The sequence below is a fragment of the Entelurus aequoreus genome, linkage group LG22 (assembly GCF_033978785.1).
Source record: "Entelurus aequoreus isolate RoL-2023_Sb linkage group LG22, RoL_Eaeq_v1.1, whole genome shotgun sequence".
Classification (NCBI taxonomy): domain Eukaryota; kingdom Metazoa; phylum Chordata; class Actinopteri; order Syngnathiformes; family Syngnathidae; genus Entelurus; species Entelurus aequoreus.
Window position 1 is genome coordinate 13,766,836 of NC_084752.1, and position 20,000 is coordinate 13,786,835.

General features: G+C 39.4%; 1 protein-coding gene and 1 long non-coding RNA gene across 6 annotated transcripts in view; one reads left to right on the plus strand and one right to left on the minus strand.

Moving 5' to 3' along the window:
- The window catches only part of tenm3 (teneurin transmembrane protein 3), a 755,307-nt gene extending 744,766 nt beyond the window's left edge, over nucleotides 1-10,541 (plus strand). For all 5 annotated transcript variants that reach the window (XM_062033280.1, XM_062033281.1, XM_062033282.1 and 2 more), the window contains 2 exons: nucleotides 5,182-5,312; nucleotides 9,503-10,541. In XM_062033280.1, coding sequence (XP_061889264.1) covers nucleotides 5,182-5,312; nucleotides 9,503-10,258 — 887 coding nt within the window. In that variant the 3' untranslated portion in view covers nucleotides 10,259-10,541. The remainder of the gene's footprint in view (nucleotides 1-5,181; nucleotides 5,313-9,502) is intronic.
- LOC133639724 (uncharacterized) overlaps nucleotides 1-20,000 on the minus strand; it is a 30,544-nt gene that overhangs the window by 9,591 nt on the left and 953 nt on the right. Inside the window, exon 2 of the long non-coding RNA XR_009823847.1 lies at nucleotides 14,599-14,756. This is a non-coding gene — a long non-coding RNA (uncharacterized LOC133639724). The remainder of the gene's footprint in view (nucleotides 1-14,598; nucleotides 14,757-20,000) is intronic.

Sequence of the window (20,000 nt, forward strand, 5' to 3'; positions counted from 1 at the left end):
CAGGGCTGTGTGATTATTGTCAATAAATAAAAAATATAGAGCATGTATTAATACTGTATGGTAAATATAATGGAGAGGGAAATAACGAAAAGTAAGTTGTTGCAGTGGAGGATATTTTAAAATTGCATTGGCAACATGTACGGTAGAAAGCAATACATACATTTTTAAGAAAAAAAATTGTTAAATAAAATCAATTAAATGTAATAAATACACAAAAGAAGAAGAAAGAAGAAAAGTCTAATCTATTCAAAGCTCTCCACCACCATTAGCAAGCTGTTAAAGGACCATTGTAGACCTACACAAGACTGGACTGGACTGCAGGACCACCAACAAGAAACGTAGTGAGAAGAAGAAGAATGAGGAAAGTGTGATAATCAACGTGAATCAGGGGGGATTTGGGAGAATGTGATGTGGTCACATGACACCAGAATTGATCGAGTTGGCACCAAGTGGACTTAGTGTTCGGAGGTAGAGAAATTAGGAATATGATCCATCAACAAAATGCCTACTATCAAACATGGAGGTGCAAACAGTCTGCAGTGGGTACCAACTACAAGAAACATCTGACCTCTGCTTCATAACAAGGTTTTTTTCCCTAAGTACTAAGTCACAGCACTGGGATCAAATACTTATTTCACCCATCAAATATACAGTTAGCATGTCAGACTCGCATTCAATTGAAATCTGCACTTTTTCTGTGGACTTTACCTCCTTATGCTTGGGTGGGTTTTCTCTGCGTACTTCCACACTCCAAAACATGCACAGTCTCTTAATTGTAGACTCTATAAATTGTTCAATAATGAAGTGAGTTTACAAAAGTGTTCTGTATTGCTATTGTATTACGACTGTAGTGCTACTGTAATACTACTGTATTACTACTGCATTACAACTTTTACTATTGTATTACATTATGACTGTATTGCTACTGTATTACTACTGTATTGCTACTGCATTAAAACTGTATTACTACTGTATTGCTACTGCATTAAGACTGTATTACTACTGCATTAAAAACTGTATTACTACTGTCTTGCTACTGCATTATGACTATTATTACTGTATTACTACTGTATTACATTATGACTGTATTGCTACTGCATTACGACTATTACTACTTTATTACTACTGTATTACATTATGACTGTATTGCTACTGTATTGCTACTGCATTAAGACTGTATTACTACTGCATTAAAACTGTATTACTACTGTATTGCTACTGTATTGCTACTATTACTACTGTATTACTACTGTATTACATTATGACTGTATTGGTACTGTATTACTACTGCATTAAGACTGTATTACTACTGCATTACATTATGACTGTATTACGACTGTATTACTACTGCATTACATTATGACTGTATTACTACTGTATTACTACTGCATTAAGACTGCATTACTACTGTATTGCTACTGCATTACAACTGTATTACGACTGTATTGCTACTGCATTATGACTATTACTACTGTATTACTGCTGCATTACGACTATTACTACTTTATTACTACTGTATTACATTATGACTGTATTGCTACTGTATTGCTACTGCATTAAGACTGTATTACTACTGCATTAAAACTGTATTGCTACTGTATTGCTACTATTACTACTGTATTACTACTGTATTACATTATGACTGTATTGGTACTGTATTACTACTGCATTAAGACTGTATTACTACTGCATTACATTATGACTGTATTACGACTGTATTACTACTGCATTACATTATGACTGTATTACTACTGTATTACTACTGCATTAAGACTGTATTACTACTGTATTGCTACTGCATTACAACTGTATTACGACTGTATTGCTACTGCATTATGACTATTACTACTGTATTACTGCTGCATTACGACTATTACTACTGTATTACATTATGGCTGTAATGCTACTGTATTACTACTGCATTAAGACTATTACTACTGCATTACATTATGACTGTATTACTACTGTATTACGACTATTACTACTGTATTACATTATGACTGTATTACTACTGCATTACGACTATTACTACTGTATTACATTATGACTGTAATGCTACTGTATTGCTACTGCATTACAACAGTATTACGAATGTATTACTACTCTATTACTACTGTATTGCTACTGTATTACGACTATTACTACTGTATTGCTACTGCATTACAACTGCATTACGACAGCATTGCTACTGTATTACGACTGTATTACTACTGCATTGCTACTGCATTACTACTGTATTACTACTGTATTACGACTGTATTACTACTGTATTACATTATGACTGTATTGCTACTGTATTACTGCTGCATTACAACTATTACTACTGTATTATTACTGTATTACATTATGACTGTATTGCTACTGTATTACTACTGCATTAAGACTGTATTACTACTGTATTGCTACTGCATTACAACTGTATTGCTACTATATTCCGACTGTATTGCTACTGCATTACAACTGTATTACTACTGTATTGCTACTGCATTGCGACTGTATTACTACTCTATTACTACTGTATTGCTACTGTATTACGACTATTACTGTATTGCTACTGCATTACAACTGTATAACTATTGTACTACTACTGTATTGCTACTATATTACTACTGCATTACGACAGCATTGCTACTGTATTACTACTGCATTGCTACTGCATTACTACTGTATTACTACTGTATTACTACTGTATTACATTATGACTGAATTGCTACTGTATTGCTACTGTATTACTGCTGCATTACAACTATTACTACTGTATTATTACTGTATTACATTATGACTGTATTACTACTGTATTACTACTGCATTAAGACTGTATTACTACTGTATTGCTACTGCATTACAACTGTATTGCTACTATATTCCGACTGTATTGCTACTATATTCCGACTGTATTGCTACTGCATTACAACTGTATTACTACTGTATTGCTACTGCATTACAACTGTATTGCTACTATATTACTACGGTATTGCTACTGTATTACTACTCTATTACTACTGTATTGCTACTGTAGTACGACTATTACTGTATTGCTACTGCATTACAACTGTATTGCTACTATATTACTACTGCATTACGACAGCATTGCTACTGTATTACTACTGCATTGCTACTGCATTACTACTGTATTACGACTATTACTACTATATTACTACTGCATTACGACAGCATTGCTACTGTATTACTACTGCATTGCTACTGCATTACTACTGTATTACGACTATTACTACTGTATTGCTACTGCATTACTACTGTATTGTGACGATATTACTACTGTATTACTACTGCATTACGACTATTACTACTGTATTGCTACTGTATTACGACTGCATTACTACTGTATTACTACTGCATTACAACTGTATAACTACTGTACTATTACTGTATTGCTACTATATTACTACTGCATTACGACAGCATTGCTACTGTATTACGACTGTATTACTACTGTATTACTACTGTATTACCACTGCATTACGACTGCATTACTACTGTATTGCTACTGCATTACAACTGTATAACTACTGTACTACTACTGTATTGCTACTATATTACTACTGCATTACGACAGCATTGCTACTGTATTACGACTGCATTACTACTGCATTACTACTGTATTACTACTATATTACTACTGCATTACGACTATTACTACTGTATTACATTGACTGTATTGCTACTGTATTACTGCTGCATTACGACTATTACTACTGTATTACATTGACTGTATTGCTACTGTATTACTGCTGCATTACGACTATTACTACTGTATTACATTGACTGTATTGCTACTGTATTACTGCTGCATTATGACTATTACTACTGTATTACTGCTGCATTACGACTATTACTACTGTATTACATTATGACTGTATTGCTACTGTATTACTACTGCATTAAGACTGAATTACTACTGTATTGCTACTGCATTACAACTGTATTGCTACTATATAACTACTGTATTGCTACTGCATTACAACTGTATTGCTACTGCATTGCTACTGTATTACGACTGTATTACTACTCTATTACTACTGTATTGCTACTGTATTATGAGTATTACTACTGTATTGCTACTGCATTACAACTGTATAACTACTGTACTACTACTGTATTGCTACTATATTACTACTGCATTACGACAGCATTGCTACTGTATTACTACTGCATTGCTACTGCATTACTACTGTTATGATTATATTACTACTGTATTACTACTGCATTACGACTATTACTACTGTATTGCGACTGTATTACGACTGCATTACGACTGTATTACTACTCTATTACCACTGCATTACGACTGTATTACTACTGCATTACTACTGTATTACGACTGCATTGCTACTGCATTACTACTGTATTGGTACTGCATTACTACTGTATTGCTACTGCATTACGACTATTACTACTGTATTCTTACTGCATTGCTACTGTATTATGACTGTGTTACTACTGCATTACTACTGTATTACTACTGCATTACGACTGTATTACTACTGTATTGCTACTGCATTACGATTGTATTACTACTGTATTCTTACTGTATTGCTACTTTATTGCTACTGTATTACTACTATATTGTTACTGTATTACTACTTGTTACTGCATTACGACTGTATTACTACTGTATTGCTACTGCATTACGACGATTACTACTGTATTGCTACTGTATTATGACTGAATTACTACTGTATTGCTACTGCATTACGACTGTATTACTACTGCATTACGATTGTATTACTACTGTATTCTTACTGCATTGCTACTTTATTGCTACTGTATTACTACTATATTGTTACTGTATTACTACTTGTTACTGCATTACGACTGTATTACTACTGTATTGCTACTGCATTACGACGATTACTACTGTATTGCTACTGTATTATGACTGAATTACTACTGTATTGCTACTGCATTACGACTGTATTACTACTGTATTATGACTGTATTACTACTAATTGTTACTGCATTACGACTGTATTACTACTGTATTCTTACTGTATCATGACTGTATTACTACTAATTGTTACTGCATTACGACTGTATTACTACTGCATTATCTGTGTTTTGTATGGTGTCGTCATTGCAAATAACGACAACAGTACGTACAGTACATCTTGGTACTCTCTCTGTAAAGTATTTCATTTTTCTTCTGCTCTGTGTCTTGAGACGTGAACATCTGGTTGGTGACATTTGGATTCCATCTGCACAACGCCATCCCAGGATTCCCAATTCCCAAATTTGACTTGACACAGCCGTCGCTGGAGATGACGAAAAGTCAGCTGTGGGACGACCTGCCTGTGAGTGACTTCATATTTCCTTACCACAACTTACAGCAGGTTAGGAGAATTAAACGGGCCCATTTGTCACAGTTTACCTGACACATGTAAACGTGACAAATTGGTTGGGGGTGCACTATCCAGTTTAGCCACCAGATGGCAGTAGATTGTTAAATATCTTGACATGTGTTTTGTGACAATTCCAACTTTGACCACAGCGTTAGTTGCTATGTAGAGTGGCGCTTTCCATCATTTTCAGCAGATTGCGTTGCTAAATGATTAACCCCATTCTTCCTCTCTCGGGAGATCCACCCAGGAATCCCTACTGTAAGACCATGGTCATAACTGATTGTTTGAATGACATTTAATCAGCAGATGGGACTGAAAAAAATATTAAGGAGTGTTTTGTTTTGTTTTCATTTTAAAATTGATTGATTGATTAAATTTTAACAAATTCTATTGGCAACTATAGCTATCACACACACACACACACACACACACACACACACACACACACACACACACACACACACACACACACACACACACACACACACACACACACACACACACACACACACACACACACACACACACACACACACACACACACACGAGAAGTTTGAGAAAATATGGATTAATTGAGACCTAAATACCTTTCAAGAAATGAAGAGACGAGTGAGTTTGATGTGCAGTGACAATAAAGAGAGAAGACATTGTGAGGAAAGCCAATAAAAATTCCTCCCGTAAAAGCGATCATTCTTCCTGACGCAACATTAAGCGGTCGTCTGTGTTTTGGCTTCTTCTTCCTCTCGCTCACTTTCGGAGTCGTTGTTGAAAGAAGACAATTAGCAAAAACAGAGAGAGCCAAAGTGAAGAAAATATTGTGTAATAAATTAGGGCTTTCAAAGTTAACGTTATAATTCATGTGATTATTCACAAAATATGATTATTAATCATTTACAATTCATACGCAGATTAATCACGCAATTTATTTTGAGCGCACACGCTCTTTCACCGGGACCAAGAAGGTTGTTATACATTCATTGTTGTTATTTGTGCCCTTGGAAGGTACAGTAATCGATTCCAAAATGTATTATTCCCCTAAGAAACGGTGTAAATCTATATATGAACACAACACATTTTATAATGAATATTTATTTTTTCACTCAATGCTAAATACATAAAAATGATGAATAGAATGGATAAATGCACCTTTAGTGAACAATCCTATTGTTGGGGAAGACGACAATGACGCCATATTTGTACTTTGTTACCAATTATTTATTTTCTACACCTTCTTTATCAAGGCGCTGTGAATCAAAACTTTTTTTTGGCCCCATGATCGATTATTTTGCAGTCGTACTCTGTTTAAAAAAAAACAGATACTAAGTTACCAACAGGTGTTGTTCTTTGTTTGGGATACTGGAGCAAACAGACTTGTTTAGCGTGTTATATTTGGCTACAACAAAACGCCTTACGAAACCAGGTTGAAATTTTAGCGATCTTTTTTTTTTTAAATGTACCAAGTGTAGTAAAATTTTAACGGCACATCATAATTTAGAAACAACATGCAATACTAATTGCTCAGTTGTTATTTATTGTTATTTAATCAACAAAGAACTGCAAACCTAACAAATTCTCCAATAAATTAAAACATCAAATGGAAAAAAAAAAGTTAATATAAGATAATACTGACTTTACATAACTCACCGTGCCACGTGCCAAGTACCATGTGCCATATACAATGTGCCATGTACAATGTACCATTGTATATGTACAATGTGCCAAGTACAATGTGCCATGTACCATTTTTACCATGTGCAAAGTACCATGCGCCATATACAATTTGCCAAGTACCATGTGCCATATACAATGTGCTAAGTATCATGTGTCATGTACCATGTGCCAAGTACCATATACAATGTGCTAAGTATCACGTGCCATGTACCATGTGCCATATACAATGTGCCATGTGCTGTGTACCATTTTTACCATGTGCCAAATACTATGTGCCATATACAATGTGCCAAGTACCATGTGCCGTATACAATGTGCTGTGTACCATTTTTACCATGTGCCATGTACTATGTGCCAAGTACCATGTGCCATATACAATGTGCTCAGTATCATGTACCAAGTACTATGTGCCATGTGCCGTATACAATGTGCCGTGTACCATTTTTACCATGTGCCAAGTACAATGTACCAAGTACCATGTGCCAAGTACCATGTGCCATGTCCTATGTGCCAAGTACCTTGTGCCATGTGCAAAGTACCCTGTGCCATGTGCAAAGTACCCTGTGCCAAGTACCATGTGCCAAGTATTATGTGCCATGTGCCGTATACAATGTGCCATGTGCTATGTGCCAAGTACCATGTGCCATATACAATGTGCTCAGTATCATGTGCCATGTACCAAGTACCATGTGCCATGGGCCGTATACAATGTGCCGTGTGCTGTGTACCATTTTTACCATGTGCCAAGTACCATGTGCCATATACAGTGTGCCATGTATCATGTGTCAAGTACCATGTGCCATACACAAGTACAGTGTGTCAAGTACCATGTGCCATACACAAGTACAGTGTGTCAAGTACCATGTGCCATACACAAGTACAGTGTGTCAAGTACCGTGTGCCATACACAAGTACAGTGTGTCAAGTACCATGTGCCATACACAAGTACAGTGTGTCAAGTACCATGTGCCATATACAATGTGCTCAGTATCATGTGCCATGTACCATGTGCCATGGGCCGTATACAATGTGCCGTGTGCTGTGTACCATTTTTACCATGTGCCAAGTACCATGTGCCATGTACAGTGTGCCATGTATCATGTGTCAAGTACCATGTGCCATACACAAGTACAGTGTGTCAAGTACCATGTGCCATACACAAGTACAGTGTGTCAAGTACCGTGTGCCATACACAAGTACAGTGTGTCAAGTACCATGTGCCATACACAAGTACAGTGTGTCAAGTACCATGTGCCATACACAAGTACAGTGTGTCAAGTACCGTGTGCCATACACAAGTACAGTGTGTCAAGTACCATGTGCCATACACAAGTACAGTGTGTCAAGTACCATGTGCCATACACAAGTACCGTGTGCCATACACAAGTACAGTGTGTCAAGTACCATGTGCCATACACAAGTACAGTGTGTCAAGTACCATGTGCCATACACAAGTACCGTGTGCCATACACAAGTACAGTGTGTCAACTACCATGTGCCATACACAAGTACAGTGTGTCAAGTACCATGTGCCATACACAAGTACAGTGTGCCAAGTACCGTGTGCCATACACAAGTACAGTGTGCCAAGTACCATGTGCCAAGTATTATGTGCCATGTGCCAATTACCATGTGCCAAGTACCATGTGCCATCTACTATGTGCCAAGTACCATGTGCCATGTACCATGTCCCATGTACCATGTGCCAAGTACCATGTCCTATGTGCCATGTGCCAAGTACCTTGTGCCAAGTACCATGTGCCAAGTACCTTGTGCCAAGTACCATGTGCCAAGTACCATGTGCCATGTCCTATGTACCATGTACCTTGTGGCATGTGCCAAGTACCTTGTGCCAAGTACCATGTGCCAAGTACCATGTGCCATGTCCTATGTACCATGTACCTTGTGGCATGTGCCAAGTACCATGTGCCAAGTACCATGTGCCAAGTACCATGTGCCATGTCCTATGTACCATGTACCTTGTGGCATGTGCCAAGTACCATGTGCCAAGTACCATGTGCCATGTACCATGTGCCAAGTACCATCTACTATGTGCCATGTACCATATCCCATGTGCCATGTACCATATTCCATGTGCCATGTCCTATGTACCTTGTGCCATGTGCCAAGTACCCTATGCCAAGTACCATGTGCCATGTACCTTGTGATAAGTACCATGTGCCAAGTATTATGTACCATGTGCCATGTCCCATGTGCCAAGTACCATGTGATAAGTACCATGTGCCAAGTATTATGTACCATGTGCCATGTACCATGTGCCAAGTACCATGTGCCATATATTGTTACACTTCTAATACCCTCTTGCACATCTTATGTAGTCATTGAGAATGAAATTGAGCGGTCTGGCTGAAGAAGATTGATAGTAGCTTGCCCGAGTCTGACGTAGTAGGCCTGTGTTAGTCTCCAAAGTGTTTGGTGTGCCCTAATCTCCTCTGTCTTATCTTCATCAGTCTATCTCAGGTGTGCAGCAGGAAGTGACTCGTCAGCGTCGGGCCTTCCTGTCCTTCGAGCGAATGCCTGAAATCCAGCTGAGCCGCCGGCACTCGGACCACGCTAAACCTTGGCTGTGGTTCGCCACCATCAAGTCTCTCATCGGGAAAGGGGTGATGCTCGCCGTGATCGAAGGCCGCGTGGTGACCAACGCTCTCAACATCGCCAACGAGGACTGCATCAAAGTGGCGGCGGTTTTGAACAACGCCTTCTACCTGGAGGACCTGCACTTCACCGTGGAGGGGCGGGACACGCACTACTTCATCAAGACCAGTCTGCCCGAGAACGATCTCAGCGCGCTGCGTCTGACCTCAGGGCGGAAATCGCTGGAAAACGGCGCCAACGTCACCGTGTCGCAGTCGACGACGGTGATGAACGGCCGGACGCGGCGCTTCGCCGACGTGGAGCTGCAGTACGGCACGCTGGCGCTCCACGTGCGCTACGGGACCACGCTGGACGAGGAGAAGGCGCGAGTCCTGGAGCACGCCAGGCAGAGGGCCCTGGCGAGCGCCTGGACCCGCGAGCAGCAGCGGGTGAGAGACGGCGAGGAGGGCGTGCGGCTGTGGACCGAGGGGGAGAAAAGGCAGCTGCTGAGTAGCGGCAAGGTCGCGGGATACGACGGTTACTACGTCCTGTCCATCGAACAATACCCCCAGCTAGCCGACAGTGCCAATAACCTTCAGTTCTTACGGCAGAGCGAGATCGGCAGGAGGTAACGGCATCAGGAAAGGTCGTAGGCGCCAAATGGACGTTGATGACTGAACTGTTTTCAGAGTCGCGGGAGAAAACAAATGTATTTTTGTCGAGGACGAACAACGGAGGAAACAATCAGGAGAACAAATACGACAAATCCACAAAAACATAAGTTGACCAATGCCTTCTCTTTCTCTCTTTCTTACAATCTTTCTACCTGCCTTTAAACAGCATGCATACTCCACCTTTCCCCGAGTCGTGTGCAGTATGTCATGCTGTCCAGCTGCCACACAGCCGGACGTTAAACTAGCATTTCAGCAGACCGGATGAGTCGCAGAGCATTTCCGACGGTTCTGAACTGTCCGACCGGCGAACAAAAACGCGCCCGAGGATCCCAGACGGAAGTTGTCAGTGTTGTTCGACGGCGGTTTTCCGGACTGTAAAAAAATTCACGGCCTTTTGTTTTCATGGCTTTAGCCGTCCGAGGGAACTGTTGTGGGACTCAAGAGAGACAAGCACAAAAAAAGGAACAGTGGTTCGTTCGGGGGCGGCTAGGGAATTCTGTTTGATTATTTTTGTTTTGTTTTATATGAAAACATTGTGTTGTGTTTGCTTTGGAAAAAAAAAGGGGGGGGGGGGATATAAAAATGAAGAAAAAAAAGTGTTTACATGCTATAACAGATACCACTATTACTACTCGTACTACCACCACCACCGGAATGGACTATGGAGCTTAACCTCTTCAGCCGTTTTGCAAGGAAAGACATATCCAATACAAATACGATTATTCTGTGCATGTGCAAGTTCTACATGGACGATGTTGAAAGTAAAGAGGAGACTTCGATGGTTACTGTAGATGTGAAAATGTACATACTTTACGACTGGATAAGAGTAAACCAAGCCGGTAGACGAATGTACCGTTGGAAAGGCTAAGTGTTAGCTTTCAAACGGTGCTCAGTTTGTCACATTTTTGTTTCATGAAATGATCGCTTGTTTTCCACATTTCCATTTAAATGATCGACGTTTGAATTGTCTTCTGCGTTCCTAAGGTACGGTTTATTTGAGCGGACGTTCTTGTTATGGGATACTGACCAACCAACATGGCAACAGAGACAACAGTACAGCCGTACGTCCTTTCAAACAAACTAAAGCAGTCATTGTATTTTGTTTCTTTGTTGTTGATGCATTTTCTATTCACTCCTCATCAACATCTCCATGTAAGAAGGTAGCATAGCGCCATGGCGTTCGTGGACTCTTGTGGTCCCACCTCCAATTCTGCCAAGTGGGACCCCGTCTCATGATGCATAGAATGTGTGCTTTTATCGGTCAAAGTTGGTAGTATTGCTTGCAATAGAAACATGTTGTCTTGGCTTTTCTGGGGTGAGGGGGTGCGGGTGGGGGGGCTGTGGGTAGAAACCAGTCGTTGCTTCTCTCGACATTTTTTGTTTCTCTTTAAGAGGAGAGCACCGCCATCAGTGACTTTGGTGAGTAACAATAATCAATGAAGAATCGACTATGTGTTTGTTTCCAAGAAGGGAATGCAATCGGAATTGTTGTTTTTTTTTTTAAAGAAACTTATCAGAGCGTGTTACTGTAAAATCATAAGCCACAATTTTTTTTCCAGAAACAAGATGAATTGATGGTGTGTTATGGGTTTTATTGTCTTTATTTCAAAGGTTGACAAATTCCACTTATCTGTACAACAATACTAGACTGCTAGTGTTTCTACAGTGAACAATAAATTCATTTAAATGTCTCCTGGTTATTTAAGTTCTAGTTCAATTTAACGTCATTTCCAGACTATTACTTTTTCCACATGCTTTGAACCCTGCGGCCGAAAGGCTACTGACAACGTTTCTCATTCGGTCACTAGCGTAATCGTACAGTAGGTGAGTGTAAGAACTGGGCTGTCTTCGACGAATCTGATTCTTTATATTTTGTCAATTGTTGACGATCAATCAAGTCCATCACTTTTTTTCTTAAAGAGAAATAAACAGATGGTGATATGTAGTAGAGCAGGCCTGGGCAATTATTTGGACTTGGAGAGAAAAATGTGTCTGGGGGCCGGTATATCTATTTCTAGGAACACTAATAAAAAATCTCACAATAATGTCTGATTGAAAGCTTAAAATCTTTATGACAGGCCGCCTTTAAGGCCTACTGAAATGACATTTTTTTATTTAAACAGGGATAGCAGATCCATTCTATGTGTCATACTTGATCATTTCGCGATATTGCCATATTTTTGCTGAAAGGATTTAGTAGAGAACATCGACGATAAAGTTCGCAACCTTTGGTCGCTGATAAAAAAAAAAGCCTTGCCTGTACCGGAAGTAGCGTGACGTCGCAGGTTGAAAGGCTCCTCACATTTCCCCATTGTTTACACCAGCAGCGAGAGCGATTCGGACCGAGAAAGCGACGATTACCCCATTAATTTGAGCCAGGATGAAAGATTTGTGGATGAGGAACGTCAGAGTGAAGGACTAGAGTGCACTGCAGGACGTATCTTTTTTCGCTCTGACCGTAACTTAGGTACAAGGGCTCATTGGATTCCACACTCTCTCCTTTTTCTATTGTGGATCACGGATTTGTATTTTAAACCACCTCGGATACTATATCCTCTTGAAAATGAGAGTCGAGAACGCGAAATGGACATTCACAGTGACTTTTATTACCCCGACAATACATCTGCGAAGCACTTTAGCTACGGAGCTAACGTGATAGCATCGGGCTTAACTGCATATAGAAACACAATAAATAAACCCCTGACTGGAAGGATAGATAGAAAATCAACAATACTATTAAACCATGGACCTGTAACTACACGGTTAATGCTTTCCAGCCTGGTGAAGCTTAACAATGCTGTTGCTAACGACGCCATTGAAGCTAACTTAGCAACCGGACCTCACAGAGCTATGCTAAAAACATTAGCTCTCCACCTACGCCAGCCAGCCCTAATCTGCTCAACACCCGTGCTCACCTGCGTTCCAGCGATCGACGTGCGACGAAGGACTTCACCCGATCATTGATGCGGTCGGCGGCTAGCGTCGGATAGTGCGTCTGCTATCCAAGTCAAAGTCCTCCTGGTTGTGTTGCTGCAGCCAGCCGCTAATACACAGATCCCCACCTACAGCTTTCTTCTTTGCAGTCTCCATTGTTCATTAAACAAATTGCAAAAGATTCACCAATACAGATGTCCAGAATACTGTGGAATTTTGCGATGAAAACAGAGCTGTTTGTATTGGATACAATGTGTCCGAATACTTCCGTTTCAACCATAGACGTCACGCGCATATGTAATCATACATAGACGTTTTCAACCGGAAGTTTCTCAGGAAATTTAAAATTGCACTTTATAAGTCAACCCGGCCGTATTGGCATGTGTTGCAATGTTAAGATTTCATCATTGATATATAAACTATCAGACTGCGTGGTCGGTAGTAGTGGGTTTCAGTAGGCCTTTAAAAAACTAAATGAAATTCTAAATTCTCTACTGAATGAGACACCCGGAATGTACATGAAAATAAAGAATGTGGGATTTACAATATTAACTATGAACGACAAAACACTGAATATTGACAACATATGAACGTCACACCCCCTCTCGATTGACATATTTTACAATCAAACAACAAAAATGCAACAAACACAGCGAAATATGAACGCGAAGGGTAAAAATAAACCCCACCTACAATCTGATATATCGGATATATCACTAATCTTTAGAACTTTGTTGTAAAAATCTCCTTCCGCGTCTGTCCCTGACACCCGCATTTCAGGCTGGCTGCTCTGGAAACACTCTGTGGAAATGCTCCCCACCCACACTGCTTGGTGCCTCGTCTGAGCTAATGTGACGTAGATTACCATAGTAACTAATTAGATTATCATGGTAACTAATTAATTACCATAGTAACTAGTTTATCATGCAAAAGCGCAGATTCTAACCATTGAAATACTTTGTATAGTTCAAGACTTACGGTCATTTGAAAACATCACTGCACATCATAATGGCAGCTACACTTTCCATCTTAAAGATCGAAAAAAAATATTTGGGAATGTCCGGCGGGACAGATTGAAAAGCCCTAATTTGCCCAGGTCTGTAGTAGAGTATACTGACTGGTCACTAGATGTCAGTAACGTCACATAGATATGCCCTAACACTTATAAGTGAACATTTCCAATTTTAAATTAAAAAGGAATTCAGTCTTTCAGTAAAGTGAACAAAAAGATCATAGCTGTGACTTTTTCTACCCCAAAATGTTGTTCTTAGCTTAGGCTCGCAGCACCAAGAAGACATCAAACTTGACTAAATAAGGGAGTCGGGACAGAGTTTCTGTCTGTGAACCTGCTGAAGGATCATTACCTCTTCCAGGAGTGTGCCATGCTCAATTCCACGTAAGTCCCACCGGGTCCAGGGGCAGGATATCAGCCGGCCAGAGGTATTCGATGGCACAGGGAGCTTTGTGTCCGACAGCAGCGCGTCCCGATGGGCCTCAATCACATCTGCCATGTAGAAACGTCCTACCAACACAGTTTTACATGTAACTTCAGCGACTTTCTTTTCAAAGGGGGCGAGTACTATTCTTCGGTCCCCTCACCTGTTGTGACCAGGGCCTTAAGTAGGATTTGACAAATACCAAAGTCAAAAATTGGCTGTCCAAGAGAAGCTTTGAAAAGCTGAAATCATGGGTATCCCAGCACCATATACAAAATAAAAGCTTTCATTGAGGTAGAACTATCACATAGAATAGAATAGACTTTATTGTCATTATATTTGCATATAACGAGATTAAGGACTCCAATTTAAGGTGCGTTAGTGGAAACAAATATGGAATAAAAATAAATCACACAAGTAGTAATTAAGATTAAAAAATAAGAATTGAAATAAACAGACTAGTATCCAATAAAAACAAGCAATTCTGTACAATACACAAAATATACAAAATACAGTATATTATTATATAATTACACATGTTATATTGTTTAACATCTTTGACAATCATAATGATATTGTAACAGTCCATCCAGCCATCCATTTTCTACTGCTTGTCCCTCTCTGGGTTGCGGGGGTGCTGGAGCCTATCCCAGCTGCACTCAACTTTTTTAATTAATATGCAGAAGTTTAGTGTATTATACAATTTTAAAACCATTAAAGCATAAATTAAAAAAAACATACCAAAACTTCTACGGCGACCGGAATTCGAAACCTAAGACTTTCTGCTTTTTAAAGCAATTACCGTAATTTTTTTACTATAAAGCGCACTTAAAATCAATTTCCTCGAAAATCGACAGTGCGCCTAATGTACGAAATAATTTTGGTTGTGCTTACCGACCTCGAAGCTATTTTATTTGGTACATGGTGTAATGATAAGTGTGACCAGTAGATGACAGTCACACATAAAAGATATATGTGTAGGCTGCAATATGACACCAGTACAACAGCAAAATTGAGAACATAGAACATTACACACGGCGCTCAAAAACCCGTCAAAATGTTTTAGTACGACTTCGGTAAACTATGAAGTTGCACGGCTTGATGGATTGTCGGCGCATTACGGCTACCCTAGGCAAACGTACTCTGCTTCAACATAGGATATTATTATGGTGTGTGTGTGTGTGTAAGGACCACAAAATGGCACCTATTAGCAGACATATTATCTGGCGTTTTGTTTCACAATATTATGCAAAAACAACTTTTCTTACCCTTATGTGTATTTGGGATATGCATAAGTCCTGAAAATGTGCGCACGTCTGCCACTGTAGTCCCCGGAATCGATAAGCTTCTTCTTTTTCTCTATCTTCTTGTTATGGGACATTCATCCTCCGCTGTTGCCATTTCTAATATAAAGTAGTGTAAAGTTCTAACTTATATCTGTCAGTAGACTCACTATGGAAGCGCTAAAAACTACCGGTGTAGTGAGTTTACATTATTCACCCAAGGAACGTAAGTTATTAGAAAGTTCTGGTCGGACGGGTTTTCACAGGACACATTTCCGGTGTTGTTGTTGCACTAGTGAGCCACGGATGAGGAGATGCTGCTCCGTTATTGATTGAAGTCTGAATGTCATTGAAACAGTTAGCTCCATCTTTTGACACTTCTTCCACTCCCGTCCTTGCACGCTACACCGCTACAACAAAGATGACGGGGAGAAGACGCTGCCAAAGGTGAGCCACGTAAATAAGACCGCCCACAAAAGAGCGCATCCCGAAGCGACTGTCAGAAAGCGACTTGAAGATGATCTGTAAAACATCATCTATGCAACATTTTGACCAAAGAACTACCATTACATCTTATGGAGACAAGGAAGTGTTTTACATTTAGAAAAAAAACAACATAATATGACCCCTTTAATGCGCCTTTTGTACGAAAATAAACCTGAATAGACCCGCTCATCGGTAGTGCGCCTTATAACTCTGTGCGCCCTATGGTCCGAAAAATAGGGGTACTAATGACACCCACCACAGAGCCACCAGAAGTGAGGACCAAAATTTTTATTTGATATGGTAATCAGCAACACAGCGTGACGTGGACAGGGATACGTTTGATGTAAAGTTTTATATGAAGCGCCTTGTCATTCAATAATTTACATTTTAATGCCCGTCTTCACGCCAGGAACCCTGCACTCCACTAGACACCTTGAGGTACACGTTCGGATGCATTTTTTTTTTTAAACCACAAAGAATCGATCCAGTTTTCCACCACCAGGATGAAAACGTCTCCTTACCTCCTATTTCAACATAATTAATTGGAAATGAATCAATAAAAATACACTATATTGGCAAAAGTATTTGGCCACCTGCCTTGACTTAAATAGGAACTTGAAGTGCCATCCCATTCCTAACCCATAGGGTTCAATATGATGTCGGTCTACCTTTTGCAGCTATTACAGCTTCAAATCTTCTGGGAAGGCTGTCCACAAGGTTGCGGAGTGTGTTTATAGGCATTTTCCACCATTCTTCTAAAACGCATTGGTGAGTTCACACACTGAAGTTGGCCGAGAAGGCCTGGCTCTCAGTCTCCTAATTCATCCCAAAGGTGTTCTATCGGGTTCAGGTCAGGACTCTGTGCAGGCCAGTCAAGTTCATCCACACCAGACTCTGTCATCCATGTCTTTATGGACCTGGCTTTGTGCACTGGTGCACAGTCATGTTGGAAGAGGAAGGGGCCCGCTCCAAACTGTTCCCACAAGGTTGGGAGCATGGAATTGTCCAAAATGTTTTGGTATCCTGGAGCATTCAAAGATCCTCTCACTGGGAACTAAAGGGCCAAGCCCAACTCCTGAAAAACAACCCCACACCATAATTCCTCCTCCACCAAATTTCACACTTGGCACAATTCAGTCCCAAATGTACCGTTCTCCTGGCAACTTCCAAACACAGACTCGGCCATCAGAAAGTCGGCGACCTCTTTGCAATTCGCGCTTCAGCATCCACTGACCCCTTTCTGTCTGTTTACATAGCCTACCACTTCGTGGCTGAGTTGCTGTTGTTCCCAAACTCTTCCATTTTCTTATAATAAAGCCGACAATTGACTTTGGAATATTTAGGAGCGAGGAAATTTCACGACTGGATTTGTTGCATCCTATGACAGTTCCACGCTGGAAATCACTGATAGCGGCCCATTCTTTCACAAATGTTTGTAGAAACAGTCTCCATGCCTAAGTGCTTGATTTTATACACCTGTGGCCGGGCCAACTGATTAGTACACCTGAATCTGATCATTTGGATGGGTGGTCAAATACTTTTGGCAATATGGTGTATGTTTACATATTTGTTGACAATCTTTTAAAAAAAAATTACTTTTTTTTTTTTAGTGGTGACCTAACATACAGACCAGAGTATTATTATTTTTTTTTTAAAATTATTTCTTCGGTCAATGGTCAACAAAATTAACAAACAGTTTTAAATAAACAAACAGATGTATATTCATAAACAAACAGTTGTACATTCATAAATAAAAATAAAAAAAAATGTTGCAGACCGAAAGGGTTTAGGCTGAAGTTGAACACTTGTTGCGCCTAACCCAGGGATGTCCAAAGTGCGGCCCGGGGGCCATTTGCGGCCCGCAGGTCATTTTTTAATGGCCCCACGGCCCATTTTAAAATACGATTCAAAAAAATTAAAAACATAAAAAGTGGTATGAAAGACCAAACAGGTGAAATGTAACAAGAAAATGTTGCAATGTTTACTCTAATAACACAAAACTGCCATGCAGGCTGTTTCTTTAAAAAATAATATTGAATCAAAATCAATGTCCTTATGAATTATTGACTTATCCAAGGCTCCCATTACGTCACATTAAATATTGCACTTTGAGATATTTTTTGGGGAAAATGTTGCATATTTTGTGTTTGCCATATAAAAAATTTAGCTTTTTTTTTTTTTTTTTTTTTTTTTAAAGAAGGGCCTAAAACGAACAAACAAAAAACATGAACAACAATACAACGTATAATTGACGGATACATCTGAAGCTGATCTCGAGATAATTGTGTTAAAAGTAAACAGTAAAAAAAATGTATAATTTATTTTTTAACTCTTTAATGAGTAGGACCCTTTTGGTTACCCAATAATTTTTGTGTGATTTGTTTTTAAGTGTCATTGCTCAAAAAATAATAATGAATTAAAATCAATAGTGTTATGAGTTATTGACCTTTTTAAGGCTCCAATTATTATATAATCTGAAATATTCCTCTTAAAAATTTTATTGGGTGAAAATATTGCATATTTTGTGTTTTTTCCATAAAAAAACAGGGTTTTCTTTGACAAAAAGAGCATACGACTTAAATCTTTGAGAACGTTATATTGACAGATACGCCTAATGTTGATCTAGAGATAATAATACTGAATAATGACACATTTTAAATATTTTTTGGACCAAAACCCTTTGGGGTCCCCGGGATCAAGCCTGAGTGGAGGCATTAATGTATATTTTTTATACATATATTGTATTGGTTTTTAAAATAAAAAAATATCAAAATGGCCCCCGCTTGCTTTGATTTTTCAGTGTGTGGCCCTCAGTGGAAAAAGTTTGGACACCCCTGCTCTACAGTCTCTAGGAGTTGGCCAAGGTCTTGCCCAGAACAGTACAGACTTGTATCATCAGCAAAGAGAATACAGTTGAGTTTTTTAAAAGATTTTACAGATATCATTAATATACAATAAAAACTATTTTGGTCCCAGTACAGCACCTCCATGTGTTAAAATCTTTTTTATCTGAATCTACATTGTTCATATGCACATACTGTTCTCTTTCTATGCCACATCAATGTGGAATGCGCTCCCAACAGGTATAAAAGAAAGGGTATCTCTATCCTCCTTCAAAACCGCAATAAAAGTTCACCTCCAGGCAGCTACAACCCTAAACTAACACCCTCCCCAGATTGCTAATAATCAAATGCTAATAATCAAATGTAAACAATCAAATGCAGATACTTTTTCTTTTGCCTTCTGATCTCTCTCTCTCTCTATGTCCACTACTTGCTGTCCATATCCTACCCCCCCCCCCCCCACCACCCTGATTGTAAATAATGTAAATAATTCAATGTGATTATCTTGTGTGATGACTGTATTATGATGATAGTGTATATGATAGTATATATCTGTATCATGAATCAATTTAAGTGGACCCCGACTCAAAGAAGTTGAAAAACTTATTCGGGTGTTACCATTTAGTGGTCAATTGTACGGAATATGTACTTCACTGTGCAACCTACTAATAAAAGTCTCAATCAAATGCAACCAAGATAACTTTTCAACCAATCATGA